This window comes from Bolinopsis microptera, chromosome 1 (assembly GCF_026151205.1).
Source record: "Bolinopsis microptera isolate Bmic1 chromosome 1, MBARI_Bmic_1.0, whole genome shotgun sequence".
In the NCBI taxonomy this organism is placed as follows: domain Eukaryota; kingdom Metazoa; phylum Ctenophora; class Tentaculata; order Lobata; family Bolinopsidae; genus Bolinopsis; species Bolinopsis microptera.
Window position 1 is genome coordinate 22,151,603 of NC_087072.1, and position 19,346 is coordinate 22,170,948.

Sequence of the window (19,346 nt, forward strand, 5' to 3'; positions counted from 1 at the left end):
CTGCTTCCGCGTTTTTGTTCTGAAATGTCGGTTTAGATTTCAAAATTTGAAAAGCGCAGGTTCCATTGTTAAAAGCTAAAAGTATATTGTATATTATCCAATATCCAGCATGATATCAGTGTCTTATCTATTAGACACTGTTATATATTATCTAATATCACGCTCGGGTTTCCGTTCAACTACCGAACACGTGGTTCTACTTTTCTTGACGTATGGTAATTAGCTGAGTGTATGATCAGTTCTAATTGATGTTACGTCCGAAATTTCTTCGAAATATTATGACCCCAGGCTCTGCAAAGTAGCGGGTCAGTATAGTAACTTACCCGGTAGTAAGTATAGTAAGTAGTTTTTAAAGAATTTGAAAAGTTTTTTATTTTGAAATAAGGTCAGCCAATCAAAATACACTTCTATAGTTTTTAAAAACATTTAGTTAAGTATGTTCAGAGTTACGAATTGAGCAAAAATACCGTAAGGCCCTCTCTTGTTATTACATATACAGGGTGGGCCATAAAACACTACCCATCCTTATCTCTTAAAATTGTTACAGCTCGCTGAGATCTTGCTAATCATTTTATTTCAGAATGGAAAAGCGCCATAACTTACGTTCTGATTAATATTTTTGCTTCAAATTTTTAGAGAATGTCAATCATAATTAGACACAACTTCGTGCCAAGTTTTGTGTGAGTCTGAGCTTGTCTGACAAAGTTAGCTCCTGAGCGTGCTAGCTTTAATTTCTCACCCAGAGATGTTTACATTGGTTAATAGGAACCACCAAAAAAATCCTGGGTAAAAAAATTAAAAAGCCACCGATTTATTTATGTTTTACCAATTCTATTCATCGCACATTCCATGTGAGAAGAACGGTATAAACAAGCAGGAAGGATCATCTGTGATAGTCCTTATCAGTTAAAATATAGAAAGAATGGAATGTGCGATGGATCGTGGTGAATAGAATTGATAAAACGTGAATAAATCGCTGGTTTTTTGATTTTTTTTTCCAGGATTTTTTTGGTGGTTTCTTTTAACCTAATGTAAACAGTTCTGGGTGAGAAATTCAAGCTAGCTCGCTCAGGGGCTAAATTGGTCAAATAAGCTCAGTGAAGCTCGCAATCACACAAAACTTGCCACAAAGGTTTAGCTACTTGTTATTAACATTCTGTGAAATTTAGAAGCACAAATATTTATCAGAACATAAGTAATGCCACTTTTTGTTTTTAAAATAATTATCAAGATCTCAGCGAGCTGTAACAATTTCAAAAGATTAAGATGGGTAGTGTTTTAGGGCCCACCCTGTAGTTATCAAGAATATCTGTTATAATTCGTTATCATATATCTCAACCGCCAATTCTAAATTAACAATGGACAATAGAATAAGACATCGTCTCACATCCCTGGATACGAGAAGAGCTCCCGTCCCTTATGTGATCTACGAGTCGAGCAGTCAGATTATGTTTACTTCTTAATGTACAGTTTTGATTTACAGAATTGACATATGAACTCTACCCCAGATCTAGCCCATTTCTATGTCAATTATATTGAATCCATGGATCACATTACTAATTATACGTCACCACTGGGGGCCGGATCAGTTTCCTGACCCAAAGTCTCCCAGTGGTTTAATGTGTATCAGCTGTATATATCACGTGATGCCTAGTGGTTGACGTTGATTGACTCTCCGGGCATCCACGTGACCGGGCATCGACTTGGCTTCGAGCCAATCAGAACAGATCCAGGGTGATCCGAGAGAACCAATCAAAACGAGAGAATTGAAGATTTCTTAAGAACAATTGAGTCCCCGTCCTTAATTCTTTTATCAGTTTATCTTTTCATAACTTTCTGGTTATTTTCTCTTTGTATTTGTGTTTCGAGACTACAGGACGTCTACAATTGCACCAAATCTAATCTATAAATACCTACTGTGTAGGCCACATCTGTTGTACCTGTTGATAATCCCGACTTATGGAGCATTACAAAGTTTCTCAAAAACATTATCATTTAAAACGCAAACTAATGTTTAGTTTAATCTTGCCACCGTTTTAGTCACCCTCTCCTATCTTTGTGGGCCCTGTGTTACCAGGTTACCAGGTTACCAGATTACCAGGTTACCAGGTTACCAGGTTACCAGGTTACCAGGTTACCAGGTTACCAGGTTACCAGGTTACCAGGTTACCAGGTTACCAGGTTACCAGGTTACCAGGTTACCAGGTTACCAGGTTACCAGGTTACCATGTTACCAGGTTACCAGGTTACCAGGTTACCAGGTTACCAGGTTACCAGGTTACCAGGTTACCAGGTTACCAGGTTACCAGGTTTCCGGACAACTGAATTCAGCTCTCTGAAGTACCAACTACCTGCAGAACCTTTGATATCTTTAAAATTTACTAACTTCACTACTGTACTCAACTGTTAAGGTAAGTTACTTTTGTCTTATTCAATTTGGAAATCCCAGAAATAGTTTGTATTTAAGTTTGTATTTTAAAATGTTTCATAGTCTGCCATCTTGGAGACTTTAAATTTTTCAATGATAACATTCAAAACTGCAATTAACTAACTAACTGTTAGCTGGACAGAACTAACTGTCAAAACTGTGAAATTTCGGTCCAGGAAAAGTTATTTCCGAAAATGTACTACCGGTTGTACAAAGTACATTTTGGTGATTTCCTATTTTTCAAAGTGTTCCTAATCGTGTCTAATCTACAGTTAACTTGATTACATCCCTCGGGGATACATCTCCAACAACAAAACATGGAGAATTGTAGAACATTTAAGAACATTGAAAATATACGCTAAATTCCGAATCATTCCTCCACGGAAAACATCAATCAGTTGAACCTCAGTCATATTATACAGAGTTCACGATAAAGTGTTCATTCATAAATTATTCATGTTAAAAATACGGGGGGGGGGGGGGGGGGGGGGGGGGGGGGGGCAAAAGTCAGTGTGCAGACGTTGGGTCTTATATACCTCCCCCGTGTTTTATATTTGAGGGTTTTTGCTTTGCAGATGGCATACTGTATCTACTTGTTTGAGGATTCTGTCGCCAAAATTTGAAAATTCGAATATTTTAGACCACGCCCATTCAATATTAAAACACCTATATTGTTCTCTCTGAACATGCTGGACGCCTAATTTTTCAGAGACGGTAAATTATTGATTGTTGTCTCTGATCTAAAAAATTAGGCAAAACGGATTAGAAATGACGAAGTTATCAAGCGTTTTGTGTATCTCGTTAACAAAATTGACTGGGTGGTAATGTGACACCGTGACACTACACCTTAAATGGGCACCTTTAACAATTCCCATAATGTTTAACCAGGAATTAAACTGGAATTAAACTGGAATTAAACTTGAAATTACCAAGAAGAACACTAACGGACTCGTTTTGGCTATACATCAATTCATAAATAAGTTCATATATAAAACAAAAGCCGAATAAAAGTATGAAAATAAAATCTTAAAATTTAACCGCGTTACAATATCACGAAGTGGAAATAAAATCAAATATAATAATTTAAATGCTAAAAGAAATTCTGGATGTGTGCATAAAAGCAAGTCCAAGGAGATATGTTAAACTACATACTTACATAAGTTGATGGGACGATGAAGGAGATGAGTAGGGGACGTGAAGCGAGGATTAGGACTTAATCATAGGATTTCGAAGGTTTGAAGAGTCTGTTAGGTGGTGATTGCTAGGACTTCATAGGAGGTGATAACTAGGACTTCTTTTCAGGAGGATGTCGAAGGTGAAAAGATTCTGTGAGGTACTTTCCAAATTCAGTAGCATGGAATGAGTTCATGATGGCCCCATATTCTTTGAGCATTATGAGGCTTTTAAGGTTGTCTGAGAGGTTGGACCGGAGGGAGTTGTAGCTGGGGCATTCATTTATAACGTGGTCCTCGGTTTCAAGGATAGGTGTTTCAAAGAATGGTAGTTCTTCGAAGAACCGCATGACGTCGGTGTCTGAGGAGCAGCAAAAGCGACATGTTTTCAGTGCTGTGTTGTAGCGATCTCCAGTGTAGCGACCTTTCTCAATCCTCAGATCGTGACTGCTAGATCGAAGTTTTGCAATGTTAGCTCTTTTGACCCTGCATGGCAGCTGTAAGTACAGTTCTTCACCAAACTCAGCTTTGACCGCAGTGTAGAATGACATTTTAGGCTGGTTGTGAAGATCCTTCTTCCAGTGGCTGACAAATGTTTCGTGTATGTGTTCACGAGCCGCAAGGGTGTGGGGTAGGTGTGGCTTAGCGACAGTGCTCGTCTTGATGATAGTAGACCATGCATCATACCAGGTAAGGTTCAGTTGTTTCTGTTCCTGAAATGTATGGTGCAAGAGGGTGTTCACGTTACCTACTACCGCTTGTGATGCTCTACAGAAGTAGGCAATACATTGAGGGAGGACGGTTACTGTCCAGGGGGTTCTACCTGTATCTCCGTAGCAGAAGTTGTTATTTGCCTTTTTGTGGACACCCAATATCCATTTAAGAATTTTCAAGTGAGTAGTTTCAAGAGCATCTTTTGCTGCTGCTTTGGGAAGACTCGCTTCTTGATTTTTTGAGAGGATGGCTTTCACGATGTTGGTTGATGGCAGCCAAATAGGGCATCCATATGTGGCCACTGGCTTGACTAAGCTATCAATGAGTTTTAGCATCGTGCTAGTGGTAAGGGCTCTCGTGTCAATAGTTCGTCTCAGAGAGAAGAATGAGCGAAGAGCTTTCTTCCTAAGTTCATCGAGTGCTTGCTTGAAGGAACCGTTCAGGGAGAATTGGATTCCTAGATAGCAGTATTTTCTGACGGGTGCGATGTCCAAGTTGCCTAGTTTGAAGCCATAAGCACATTTCAGTATTCGTGAGCTTGTGTTAAAGACCATCACGCTGGTTTTGTTGATATTCACAGACAGCTCCCACTTTTCAGCATAGTCATGCAAGCAATTGAGCAGTTTCTGTAAGCTGCCCGCATCCAGCGCTAAGAGTACCAGGTCATCTGCCCATAGGAGGTGACTTACTTTTACACCGTTTAATAAAGGTACATCCAATTCCTCGATTTGTTCAAGTCTGATCGAGAGCTCGTGGATATAGAGTTTGAAGAGCTCGGGAGACATTGGGTGTCCTTGTTCTGTGCCGATGGTGACGTCAATGGCTGCGGATAGCTTTTGAATCAGCTTGACTCGGGTTGAAGAGTTCTTGTACATGTGGCTGATGCAATCGAAGAATTTGCCTGTTATGCCCATGTTTCCCAGCTTGAACAGGAGTGCTTCCCTGCATACGCTATCGAAAGCCTTGCGGTAGTCGACAAAGCAGGCGAAAAGTCGCTTCTTCTCTTTCTTGGTGTATTTCTCAATAATATTAATGGTATTCAAGGTGAGTAAGTGGTCGTTACATTGGGCTCCCCTCCTGAATCCAAGTTGATACGGTCGGTCCGGACAGGCTGTTTCTCTAAATTCGATCAGCCGTTTAAGGAGAAGGTTCGAGAAGAGTTTGCCGAGACAGCTCCCAATAGTAATAGCCCGATAGTTATCAGGGTTTTGCCGGTCACCCTTTTTATGGAGGGGAGTTGTGATCGAGTTGTTCCAGGGGTAAGTTCCATGCTGGAGGCAGGCATTAAAGAGTTTTACCACGACGAGTTGAAGTGTCTCATTGGAGTTTTTCAACATCTCGTTGGATATCAGGTCATCGGACACACTCTTATTGTTTTGGAGTTTTTTAGTCGCATCTTTGATCTCCTGTAAGGTAAAGTCGCGATTCAGTTGGGGTCCGGACTCTAGGGCGTAAGACTCTAGGGCGTAAGACTTTAGGGTCTTAGGGTTAGGGTTAGGGTTAGGGTTAGGGTTTGGGTTTGGGTTAGGGTTAGGGTTAGGGTTAGGATAAGGGTTAGGGTTAGGGTTAGGGTGATGGTTAGGGTTAGGGCGCCGCCCTAAAGTCTCACGCCCTAGAGTCTTACGCCCTAGAGTCCCGGACCCGTCATTGACCAATTCCTTGATAGGCTGCGAATCGTTGGACGTAGGAGTAGAAGTGCCATCATCCTTGGAGTGATTGTTCACGCCACACTTTCGATTGTAGAGATCATTGAAGAATTTGTGAAAGAGGAGAAGATCGTAGATGTCGAAGGGTTCCTCATCTTTGTACTGATCAGATAGCCGTTTGAGCGCTGCCCAGTTAACCTCACCACATTCGTTTATCTTCTGGTTCATCTCGTACAGAAATTTCCCCTTTTTCAATTTTCGTCCTCTTGATTTTTCGGTACTCCTTTTTTCTGAGAAAGTGCTGGTCACGAAGGAAGTTGCTGTGTGGGTTACTGTTGGCATTTCTGTCAGCTCTGTTGGCTTCCCTTTTAGCATGTTTGCAGCTTTGGTCAAACCATTTTTTCTTGCTGGTGCGTTTGCCGCTTTTGGTCGTAGTAACCGAATTCGCAAGATTGTGGTATGTTGCGACTACGTCTTCATTAAACTGTGCAGCTTCGTTTGCCGTATTCACTGGTTGATTAAGGAGGCAGTCCATTATGTCTTTGAATGGCTGATCACTCTGTGCTAGCCGGAACTTAGTTGCTGTAGAGAGGTTCTCTGATCTGTTCCATTTAAAAGATTTAGGAGCATCTTGGATATCTGGTGATTCAAGACTGGTAGAAATCCTTCTTGAAGGATTTGTGGATATTGACATTGATAGCGCCCTGTGATCGGAGTATTGAGAGATGCTCTCAATTTTCAGGTGGCGGACTCTGTCGTGAAGACTCGTTGAGACGCAGATGTAATCAACTGTGCTGACGCCATGGCGCTGAATACAAGTGGGTTCACCGAATATATCACCGAGAGTTCTACCATTGAGGATGACTAGGCCTGTCGTTTGGAGGAGTTCAATGAAGGGTCGCCCATTCGTGTTTAGCTTAGGGTCTGAGTTATTGCGTTTAGCCAACTGTTTAAAGAAATGGGGGTCGATCTCGGTGTCTTTCACTTGACTATGGTCAGACAACATGTCGTCCAGGGTGCCAGTTCTAGCATTGAAATCCCCGAGAAGGATGACATCCTCGTTCAGCGGTACACCCGCCATGAATTCATGAAGATACTCTAGAGTTGTCATACTGTCTTCAGTTTCTAGACCTCTTCTTCGCTTCTTGAAAGATCCATTAGTGGGTGAGTCATAGACGTTGATAAGATAGGTGTTTCGGTCTAGGTCGAAGTAGTTAGCTTTCAGTTTAACTACAACGATATCTTCCGTGGAGTTCATACGAACATTGGTTACACCGGCTTTTAAGCTTTTGTGTACTCCTATACATACCCCTCCTGAATTTGATCCCTTCCTGTTAGAATTAAAGCAACAGTAGTTACTTATGTTGATCTCCCCTTTTGTTTCTTGCAGAGCAAAAATATCGTGGTTGTCGAAGAGCTCACGAATTTCGGGAATGTCAACCTTGGCTCCTTCAACTTTGTCCCGAGAGTGGTTGATATTCCAGCACAGGAACTTAAGGGAGTGGCGGGACCTCGTTTGTGTGGGTTTAGTCATTGCTAAATCTGTTGGTGCTGCGTCTTGTAGTTGTTTCATCATTGTCGTGGTAGCTTATTCGGGGGAGGCGCAGGGTCTTCCTCAGGCCCTCCCGGAGGCGAAGCCAGAGCATGTTTTGACCTCTCTGTCTTAGTTCGAATCCTGTGTTGAACGAATAAAAGTTTTGATCGCCAATTTTGTCGTTGGTAAAGGTGAAGATCCTATCTTTGACATCCGGCCTGTGTTCGCGGAGCCAACTAACATGGTTTCTAGTCTCCTCGTTGACGACACGTATTCTTTCATTAATGCTAAAATCATTGGAGGAGGGTATCAGCGCTGAGAAGCATATTTGGGCCTTTGTGGTGTTCAGTTGATGTTCGTAGAGTTCCTTCACATTACCCACAAGGCTTGATTTCTTCTTGAGGAAATCATTGCTCCCTGTGTGGATATAAATGCACTCCGGTCTGAGTCGCTTTATGATATTGTTAAGCTGCTTTGTTTTTTCAGCATGTCTGAATAACTATTTGCTTTAAAGCATTGAACATTGAACTGACTATTAAAGCGCCTTGGATCAAATTTGTCAAAGCTCTTGTCATGGAGCAGAAGAACTGTGTGTCGCCTGTAGCTTTCCGTAGCTTTAGCGGCAGAGTTTGCTTCATTAAGACCCCGATCGGGGGTGTTGGTTTGCTCTACTTGGTGTCCAGGATCATTTGTTCGGCTTCTACTGTTGAGGCTCCCATGATTTAGCCTCATTTCTTTAGTAGGTCGATCATCTTTGGAGCCCCTTTCATTGTGGTTTTTCATGTTCTGCTTGTTTGCCACTGTGAATCGTTTGTTGTTGCTTTGTTCGACCACCTTTACCCAGGAAGTCACTGATTGGTTGGGCTCGTTTTCTCCTAGACGTGCTGTGGCATTGCTGGAACTGTTACTGAGTGCACTGGGTTTATCGCGATTGGATGTTGACTTAGAGTTCACTGTGAGAGGACTGTTGGGTGTCACAGTTATGTTGGTCGCTGCAGGTTGGTCAGCAGTATTTAGTGCTTGTATAGTGTCCTCTCAGTTGATCTCCAGGGCTTCTATTCTCGTCCTGTTAGAAGCGCTTGTGGTACCAATTGCATCGACGATGGGGCGAAGCTCGTGTTTGAGTTCTTGGGTTGAGGCATGAGATTGGTTGAGTGCAGACTTGGCAATTCCCTTCGTGGCCTTCGTCAAGTTTTCTTGGCCGATCTCGAGGGTCTCAATCCGCTTTTTGTGAGCGGAATTGGCAGATGTTGAATTGATCAGTTTTTCGAGAATTATGTTCTGCTCATCTACTGCTGCTCTAAGTTGATCGAGGTCAGCCCGAATTCCATTCAGCTTGGTGTCAATTGGGCCAACTTTGTTTTTAAACAGGGATGACATGCTTTTTTCAGATGTGGTTGGGGACGACAGGATGAGGTCAGAGATTGCTTTTTGTTGGAGCATCTCTTCCTTGAGTTCGAGCAAACTGTCCTGAAGTACAGACATTGAATGTTTTAGCTCTGAACAGTTATTGCAACTGGTCTGGGTCAGGTGATCCTCAGGGTTATTATCACGAGTTGATTGGTTTTCAACGCTGGTTCCAGTACTAGGGTCATTGGTGGTGATCCTAGCATCATGTTTACCAGAAGCATTATTTGCATCAGAAGTAATTCGCTGAGATTCCTGAGTGCCACCAGGTGCGAAGGTTGTTAACGGGGTCACCTAATCACGTGATTAGGTAACCAATCACCTGATCACACGTAATGAATAACCTCGTTATGCTTCATATCTCGGTCATCTGAGAAGCTAGAACTCTCTTTTTTTTCAGGACAAAAGTAATTTAAATGACCAATTCAATAAAATGTGGCTCAATCCGACTGTCCAAACTATCATATAAATGCGAAAATGAACCTTCATTTGAAAAAAATGAACACGAATATTTTTCGATTTGAGAAATTCCTTGAACTGCAGTGGTGGTAGTAAGTCATACCAGAAAGAATAATTTCAATTGGGCACTCAGTGACTAAGCTATTAAGGCCAACGTTTGCACTTTGCACACTGACTTTTGGCCCCCCCCCCCCCTGTACAATGTATATGTGGTTGTCATGCACGGTTTATTTTATAAAGATCGAAAAATCTCAATTGTACACAATCACGTTCGTCGTACATGGTTATGATTTATGAACATTGACACTGTACCTTCCTAGTGTGCACTTGAGGCCGGAATTTATCCGGGTACAGAAGAGGGACCTCCTGTATGAAATGTGCACTTCAAGTTTGAGCTTTACAACTTGGATAATAAGTATAGCTATCGTTATTCGTTATGTACGAGTACTCAGTTTTGCTATCACAACTTTATTTTTGAAATTATTTGGATGTTACCTCGCAGATGACAGCTTTCCTCGGATTTGATGACCTTTCTTTTGAGCTTGACTCTGCAACCAAGGTCTCGATTACTTCGCTCAGAGGAACTGCGCTCACTCCAGGACAGACATCTTTGCATCTGAAACACGTTCAATTTAACTCTTATTTAACTTAATTTTTGAAACCGTTAAATTTTATCATCAACCGCCGATTGTTTAGGGTTCATATAACCTACTCTAGTAGCAGGGCATAGTTGAGTGTGCACTTCGATGTATACGATTTCTAACAACACAGGGTTGTTTGTTAGGTCATTCTAAACCAGAATCGTTTAGGTGGACAATTTGTTTCGCTAGAGACAACCCTACAGGGCAAATTTTCTAAATTACCCTCAGTCGCGTATACGGGATTTTCGTATTTCGGCTCCCGAAGGTCATAGAGACTTCATTTTTGGCGTAAAATTACCGCAGTGGCCACATTTATATACAACTTATTAATCAATGTATGGTCTAAAATTGTTTGTTCCCGAGATATCTGCAAAAAACTAATTTAAGCTCAGGCGTAGGCACACATTTCATCAAATTTGTATCTCAGCTTCTGAAGGTCTTAGAGACTCAAACTTTGGCTTAAAATGACCGCAATGCACATGTTTATATTGACACTATAAAGGTCATAAAGGTCCAAAATGCTTGCTTTTGGAAAAAATCCAGAAAAACTGATTTTCACTGGGGCGAGTGAAAAAATCTACTCTAGAAGCTAACTGTAAAGTGTAATTGAGTATGGAGTTTGGTGTCTACAACTTTTCTAGAAACCAGGTCCTTTGTAAGGTCATTCTGGATCAGAATTGATAAGGTACGCAATTTCTATCAATAGTTCCAACCCTAGGGGGGAAATTTCTAAATTACCCTCAGGTGCAAATATATGACTTTTGTATCTCGGCTTCAGAACGTTGTAGGGGCCTCTCTTTTAGCTCAAACTAACTGCAAAAGCCACATTTACATACAAGCAATAAAGCAACATAGGGTGTATAGTGCTTAGCTTCGGAGATATTAACTGTTTTAACTTTCGTGCATCCTAAAATAGTAACATCAAACATGTAATTAATTTTGGTATCCTGGGCTAAAAAAGTCTTACAGACACTTTACTTGCTGCACAGCAAAATGTTCAGCATGAACAAATTCAGACTAGATAATATTTATGGAGCAACACAATTCAGTTTCAGAAGCTCCTTCCAGCTATCTTATCTTATCCCCAAATGTATACATCTAGTTCCATCTCTCTGGCTACTTCAAACCACTTCAATCCCCAAATTTATACATCTGAATTCTGACCATCTCCCTGGTTGCTTCCATCTCGTTAAAGCCAAGGCTCGACCGGGACCGCTTGTTTGGCCGGGACTGGGACTGGGAAATAGTGCCAGGACCGGGATTAAGACCGGGATTAGGGATCGGGATTAAGCCGGAATCCCGGTCTTACCACAAGTTGGGTTCTCTCCAGTACTGTTTGGCTATTATGGCTAATCAACTCCAATCCAACCTCATGTAGTAGAATCTACTTCTAGTTTCCTTTAATTCTGCTACCTCCATTCTAGCTTCTTCTAGCAATCTCTGAATGCTATTTCCTGCTTTATCTAGCTTCCACCAACACCCAATAATTGTTGTTTAAATGTTACCACTAGCACCTGCAAATTCTAGCCCTATCCAGCAACCTCAGACTTACTCCTACTCTCTTCAGCTATTGCCAGTACCTGCAAATTGTAGCCCTATTAAGCAGCCTCAGACTACTTTCTGCTCCATCCAGCTAACACTAGCAAACGGTACCCACAAATTTTAGCTTCTTCTAGCTACTTCGGGCTACATCCATCCATATTCAGTTGGTTGAGCACTCTCAAATTCTATCTGTTTTTACCTAATTCATGCTACCTCCAGGCTCCAGCTAGAATTTGAGGGTGCTTGTGCTATCTGGATATAGCATAAGGTAGTCTGAGTTTGCTGGATCGGACTAGAATTTGCAGGTGCTAGTGGTAACTTAACAACAATTAGTGGATGTTGGTGGAAGCTAGATAGAGCAGGAAGTAGCATTCAGAGGTTGCTAGAAATAGCAGGTTTCCTCTTCCTCAATGAGTTGGAAATTATTGAATGCAGCTGAGGCAGCCGGAAAGAGCCAGAATAAATTGTTGCTGGCGGTGCTATAAAAGGCAAGAGGTAGCTTAAGTCAAGTTTGCTAGAAAGCTAGAAAGAGCAGAGGTTGGAGGGGCCAGGGGGCCTTGCAGTAGTACCTAAATAGATGTAGCCGAAGTAGGTGAAAAGAGTTGGAATTGGTGGTTTCTGCCCACTGGTGGTACCTGTATAGAGCAGGATAGGAGGTAGCATTCAGAGGTTGCTAGAAAGAGCTAAAATTATAACGTGCTGGTGGTAGCTGGGTAGAATAGGCATGGCATGGAGGTAGCAGAATTAAAGGTAGCTAGAAGTAGATTCTACTTCATGAGGTGGGATTGAAGTTGATTAGCCATATTAGTCAAACAGTACTGGAGAGAGCCCAACTTATAGTAGCTATAACGAGATAGTTAGATGTTCATGTATAAATTTGGGGATTGAAGTAGTTTGAAGTAGCCAGAGAGATGGTTAGATGTATACATTTGGAGATAAGATAAGATAGCTGGAAGGATCTTCTGAAACTGAATTGTGTTGCTCCATAAATATTATCTGAATGTGTTCATGCTGAACATTTTGCTGTGCTGCAAGTAAAGTGTCTGTAAGACTTTTTAGCCCAGGATACCAAAATTAATTACATGTTTGATGTTACTATTTCAGGATGCACGAAAGTTAAAACTGTTTTTAATGAATATCTCCAAAGCTAAGCACTATAGACCCTAGCCTATGTTGCTTTATTGCTTGTATGTAAATGTGGCTTTTGCCATGCAGTTAGTTTGAGCTAAAAGAGAGGCCCCTACAACGTTCTGAAGCCGAGATACAAAAGTCATATATTTGCGCCAGAGGGTTATTTAGAAATTTCCCCCCTAGGGTTGGAACTACTGATAGAAATTGCGTACCTTATCAATTCTGATCCAGAATGACCTTAAGCTTACAAAGGACCTGGTTTCTAGAAAATTTGTAGACACCAAACTGCATACTCGATTTCAATTAGCTTCTAGAGTAGATTTTTTTCACTCGCCCCAGTGAAAATCAGTTTTTCTGGATTTTTTCCAAAAGCAAGCATTTTGGACCTTTATGACCTTTATAGTGTCAATATAAACATGTGCATTGCGGTCATTTTAAGCCAAAGTTTGAGTCTCTAAGACCTTCAGAAGCTGAGATACAAATTTGATGAAATTTGTGCCTACGCCTGAGCTTAAATTAGTTTTTTGCAGATATCTCGGGAACAAACAATTTTAGACCATACATTGATTAATAAGTTGTATATAAATGTGGCCACTGCGGTAATTTTACACCAAAAATGAAGTCTCTATGACCTTCAGGAGCCGAAATACGAAAATCCCGTATACGCGACTGAGGGTAATTTAGAAAATTTGCCCTGTAGGGTTGTCTCTAGCGAAACAAATTGTCCACCTAAACGATTCTGGTTTAGAATGACCTAACAAACAACCCTGTGTTGTCAGAAATCGTATACATCGAAGTGCACACTCAACTATGCCCTGCTACTAGAGTAACCATTTTCCCGTTTATACTGTAAAATAATCTCTTACTGGCTCTCTCCTCTAGACCACGTAGCTGTGAGCCTTCTCTTAAAAACTTTCTTAAAGCTGCTGCGACTGTGCACTCCCCGTGGACGGTTCCTCTTGTCGTCACCCTTGTTCCTCAGCTCCTTGATCTCGTCTACCTCTTGCTGCATCTTCCATGTCTGACCAGGGGTTAGGAATTTTAACTTTTAACTCTTGCTAACGTTTTAAATAATATGAACTTAAAAACTTTAAAATGGTGTGCCGTCTCATTACAGTTTAGTAAACAAACCTCTTTTATTCTGACCATCACCGCCAGGTAACCTGGTAACCTGGTAACCTGGTAACCGTCTCATTACAGTTTTGTAAACAAACCTCTTTTATTCTGACCATCACCGCCCACTGTCGAAGGCCGAAACACAGAAACAATGATACCACAAACATGATTAGGTTTATGTAGAAGCCCCAAGAAAACTGAAAAGTTGATGATGATGAAACTCGCGTTCGGATTGTAATGTTATATGTAATCTGAATCGCCTGAATTTACTCAAAGTGGCATATGCAAGCCTCTTGATTTATATCCAACATATTTTAACAATTAACACTTTAACAATTAACATGAATATCAAAATATCAGGAAACTGGTAGCAACCAATGATAATTACATTGTCTGATCAGTTTACTAGTACTACTACTAGTATTATTAAAATTTTATCGACAATTCTGGTTGACTAACCCTGAGGTAGAATTCAACTTGTGAGTCCTCATGAGCACTCTGGAAGTACCTTTGTGACTTCCACATAACGTCAGAGGAGTAGAATATCACTACGTAAAGAAACAGTGCTGAAAAAGTAAGAGGCTAACATGTCCATAAAGTTGAAGTTTGAGCAAAGGTTGTTTGAAAATCTTCCACAATATGATATTTAACTCTGCAAATCTAGGGCTGAAACAAAATTAAATTAATTTCTGATTAAATTAAAATCTTCGTAATTTATTAAAGATAACGTACAAAGCGCGAGGGAGAAAAGAGAAATACAGGCGGCGTGGAGGCTAGCGTAGAGTGATAGAGGGGGGAGGACTCCTGCTATTATCCATGATACAAGAGAAAGTCTGCGATAGTTTTAACTTTTAACTGCATTGAAGGGTCATTTAATGTTATTGTCAAGGAAATTAAGAGAACTAATGAGTTTTTGTAGGCGGCTACAAATCCTAAAAAGCTGAACTGGGTCCATTCTAAACTCACGTTAAAAAGAGGTCAGTAAAAAAGCCGGCCTCGTGGACTCCCAGCCCTGCTGAGGCTGGCCCCAATGTTCCGTAAGTCTCAAAGCTCTCAGCTAGGTCGTGTATAGGGAGTGGGAGACCTTTTCTTACAGCACTTTTAAGTGTTCTTTTGTAAGGATTGCTTCCGTCTTCCATACTGTTTTTCGTACCCCAAGCCCACTCAAAGCGCTCGTTAAAGGCAAATTCTGGTCTCTCTGATGAAACATGTGCTAGAATTTTTATGAATAAAGTGCACAGTGTTAAATTGCGAGGGAATTAGAAAGAATGTTGCACAAACAGTAATGAATTATTTGGTCAGTGGGCAGCTAACAATTAAGTCAATCTGATCGGTGTAGCTCAAGGAAATCATCCAACCTTTGACTTTTAGTGTGATATTGATCCCTCGCAGTCCCAAATGCACGCCTATGTCTGATTCATAGTCCTGCAGATCGGACGCCCACACCCGTATCATTACATTTTCAACACTTGCTCTTGCCCAAAAGCTCTCTCTTTTGCAAACTGTGATAAGTATTTGCGAAAATTTGATATTAAATTGGGGAAAAGCACATGCTGATATTATGGTGTTACTATTGTAGTGTATGTTGTTGTTAGTTATATACAGTCTTGAATAAAATATTATTTCTGTTAAAGGTTCTTACAAGTGATTGCTATAAGTACAATTAAGTACGATGTCCCCATCACACACTTCGTCAACCTCTGAAATAATGTTTATCAATACTCAAACAGACTCTTGGCAGGCTCTTTGCAGACTACCCAGGTGTATAATATAAGGAAATATCACTATCAATCACAAAGTGTTAACTATCTAGAAAATACCTTTTCGAGGTTGGAATGATTACCCATCAACACGAGAAAGAGAAGAACGGATATCAAGATGGTTCCCAAAACCAGAACAGCGATCCCCACGTTGCTGATCTCTTGCATGGCTAATGAAAGAAAAGATGGATATATTGGCTATAAGTCAGGTTGTTGTAATGATCAAATTACGAAGATTCAAAGTGTTAACATAAAATAAAGAATTGTGCGTTAGCAATTCATTCGAGAAAGGGGTGATCTCAACGATTCGGTTAAAGCTTGACGGTCTCATGAGATGACTCAAAACAATAGGATGTAGTGGTATAAGTTACTGTTTCATACAGGGAGTATGCAGTACTAATTATATAGACCGGGTTTATGAGAGTAAAACTTTCTGTTTTAACAATTTTACATTTACCGCATTCTTCTAGGCCATGTCTCCATCATTAATACCCGGCTAATAAGGTGGCATTTAAAAGGTTTTAAGTTCACCCAATCTTCATTCAACTTACGTCTTTGAACTGCAAAATTCTCCAGTTTTACAGAGTGTTAACAGTTAGTGATCTAATTATCACTGAAAGATCTCTGACTTTGTGAGGTTATTTCAAGATTTTGGTTACAGTACATCCATTAAATTTAACCGTTACATTTATTAACCGTATCATTCACCAAAATAGCAAAATGAACAACCTCAACTCGTGAGATCAGGAAGCGGTTCTTTTCCAAAAGCAATTCGTCAAAAATTCGCTATTATATAAGAGTTTGCAAATCTAAGTAATGTAACACAATCTCAAAATAATCAATCGAAATCAACAATCAAACTAGTTAAATCAAGTGAATCCAAAGAAAGAAGGCTCAAGAAGACTAGATTTGTCTCATCATAATATATTCATAATATGTTTATAATATGTTCATAATATGTTTATAATATGATACATAATTGTATATTATAAGGCTACTCTGCAGCTCTCTCTCTAGCACTGGCAACCCTTTTTATCATTTTAACACCTCTTCATGTTATGTACCAACAACCTTACGCTTCAATTATATGTTAAACAACCCCATTTAGATTGTGTTACTATACAAGTGTAGTCTTACTGGGCTCGGCGAAGGTGCACAAATCTGGCAAGATAACATTTCTGCAGTCACATAAAATAACTGTGTAAATGTAATCCTACCCGCATAAACCGGGTAATATGACATTTATAACTGTTTGCACAGTAATCGTGGTTAATCTCTAATCATCGGGAAATCTTCGAAGCGTTGAAAAATGTGCAGATTTCGTAAGGCCGAACGTGAGTTTTTAACATTGTAGTGTTTAGTAGGGAGCATCACGGCTCTCGACAGACATAGTGAAAGTTGAAACAAGGGAAATAACTGGAATAACTTTTGGCACTCATTTGCTTTTTACTAAGATTACTGATTATAAATTCCAAGGATCTCACTTAAGCTTCAAACCCAATTATTGTAACTAGAACAAATATGTAAGGTGGACCGGCAACCTGCTAATTGTGACTAGTTTGGGCTTTTTACGACCATCCGCAAGGGAGTATCACCTAGCAGATTAAAATAGTAATAATAAACTACGTATAGAAATTTCTGATATAATTTATAAAAGCCGAAACTAGTTGAGTCACAAGCGGGTCGCCTCGACATACGTCGTTTTTATGTCTACCATAAATCTTAAGATTCTACATTTGTTTATTTTAGGGCGTCTGCGGCTGAAGGCCATTATTACTGACTAGTAGAATTCATATCAAACTCCAGCTAACACTTATCAGGGGATGTTAATTTCAAACAAAAAACATAAACTTAACAATATACTAAAAAATAGATTTACTGAATATAGCGAATAATTACTTTGTTATATGGTTAACGCATTATTCTATTATATAAGAAATTAATATTTTTTACCTATTGTTGGGATATATTATTTTTGGAGCAGCATATTATTTTAAACTACCGTGTATGTTTAGCCAAGTTGGGGTCCACCTTACATACTTGTTTTAGTTACTATAATTAGGCTTGAAGCTTAAATGATTCCCTTGTAACTTATATCTTATCGGACGTTATTTGACCAGACATTGCGTGAACGGACATAATTTTGAACGGACATTTAACTGAATTACGCTTAAAAGCATTCATGTAATAAATGGACAATTAAATTGAGGATTATTTATAACATGATTGATGGTATGACAGACTTTGTCGATCTAACAAATATTTTAACGATAAATATTTTGACGATAGCAATTTCAAACGATAACGTTACACAATCATTAAGAAATGAACAACCAAACATACCTTACGTAATTCCAACACACAACACCACTGATAATAAGTTATCTGTGAAAATTAGATTATGATTTTTTGCTGTTTACCAGTTTACTGTATAGTGAGTGGTGTAACTACTAATAGCCATACAGTCTACACAGTCTACAAAGAACAGTCTACCAAGCAATGGCTGCCGAGTGGGTTCTTGCCAACATTTAGCTGCCAATATTCTGACCAAAAGCCTTATACGTACTAGTAAAACTACTAAGTGAAACTACTAAGTGAAACTACTAAGTGAAACTACTAAGTGAAACTACAGCTAAGGTCGCTGTTAAAACTAAAATCTCTAAAAAAGTGTGTTTCTAGAGTAACACGCGCAATTTTTTAAATTTATTAAAACTGTCCCACATTTAACCGACGATTTGGCGCCCTCGTTAGAAAATGACTCGGATGAAGGTAAGTAAAGTTACCTTTATTCCAACAAATCATAGATTCACTGGTGACGGGATCAATATTTAAGACAACGACGATCTGAGATAAACAGTTGTTCATACTGATTTGTGCAGATACTAGGTAACTAGGGGTTGTAGACTCCAATTTCAAAATAGATCACAGGTTTGATCTGTAAAAAGTAGCGTGAAGTAGAGACCTTTCCAGCAAAGGGTTACAGTGAAATCAGCGGAGCATAAAGTCCGAGCAGTAACACTATCAAAAGAAGTTAGGTGGCGTGACGTAGGGGTTGACGTTAAGTACTAAAAGTGATTTACCTTACTGAGTTAAGTTTATCATTTAACAGTCGAAATTATGATCAGGTAAGTTATGTCTCTTCAGGTTAGTTACCATAATTACACTCCTAGTTACCATAGTTACCATAGTTACACCTGTGAATTTATGAATATTTCGCAATGACACATATCATGGTATTCATTCACTGTTAGTATTACGTTGGTAAATAATAGTTCAGACTTCAGTGCGAAGTTCATTTCAAAAGATTAGATGAAGTTAAGTTTTAGGCACTTCATGTAAGTTTGACCAATCTCGGAAAATAAGTTCGTCGGTATTTTTTAACGTAAAGTTTCACTTCCTTCCCAGTTCTGGCGCTAGTTACAGAAAATATAACGACTTAATTAAATTTCTAAAATAAATATTACCATAATGGTGTTATTTTACTTATCGGCACTAATGCTTTACTACTAGTAGTAGTACTTGAGATCAAGGAGCGAGGTAAAGAACAAATGAAACAATGTTCCCGACGAGTTTGAAACTTAAAGTTGAACTTATCATTCGAACTTTGTTTCATTTATTCTTTAATGATGCATCCTACAACCTTACAGACCCCTACTAGTACTGTTTCATCTCCCCTCACTTCTCCTTTAATCATGTATCTATTCAAAACCTGACACAACTTAGCAAGTCAACTAGATTTGAGATGTTTGTCGTGCTCCCTAGGGTCTCAAAAAATGTGGATGGTTAGTTTTTCAGT

The 19,346-nt window shown here is 39.7% G+C and overlaps 1 protein-coding gene across 4 annotated transcripts in view; it reads right to left on the reverse strand.

The window, feature by feature from the left end:
* LOC134824839 (uncharacterized) overlaps window positions 1-19,346 on the reverse strand; it is a 102,401-nt gene that overhangs the window by 785 nt on the left and 82,270 nt on the right. Inside the window, exons 2-12 of one of the 4 annotated variants that reach the window (XM_063836825.1) lie at window positions 15,611-15,720; window positions 15,433-15,490; window positions 15,149-15,292; window positions 14,757-14,988; window positions 14,523-14,623; window positions 14,250-14,356; window positions 13,889-13,987; window positions 13,541-13,695; window positions 9,856-9,976; window positions 9,673-9,726; window positions 1-19 (exon numbers count right to left, since the gene is read on the reverse strand). The exon at window positions 1-19 is cut by the window's left edge and continues 56 nt beyond it. In XM_063836825.1, coding sequence (XP_063692895.1) covers window positions 1-19; window positions 9,673-9,726; window positions 9,856-9,976; window positions 13,541-13,695; window positions 13,889-13,987; window positions 14,250-14,356; window positions 14,523-14,623; window positions 14,757-14,988; window positions 15,149-15,292; window positions 15,433-15,490; window positions 15,611-15,718 — 1,198 coding nt within the window. In that variant the 5' untranslated portion in view covers window positions 15,719-15,720. Of the gene's footprint in view, window positions 20-9,672; window positions 9,727-9,855; window positions 9,977-13,540; window positions 13,696-13,888; window positions 13,988-14,249; window positions 14,357-14,522; window positions 14,624-14,756; window positions 15,004-15,148; window positions 15,293-15,432; window positions 15,491-15,610; window positions 15,721-19,346 lie in introns of all 4 variants that reach the window. The other 3 variants (XM_063836818.1, XM_063836840.1, XM_063836832.1) reach the window with 3 other exon arrangements.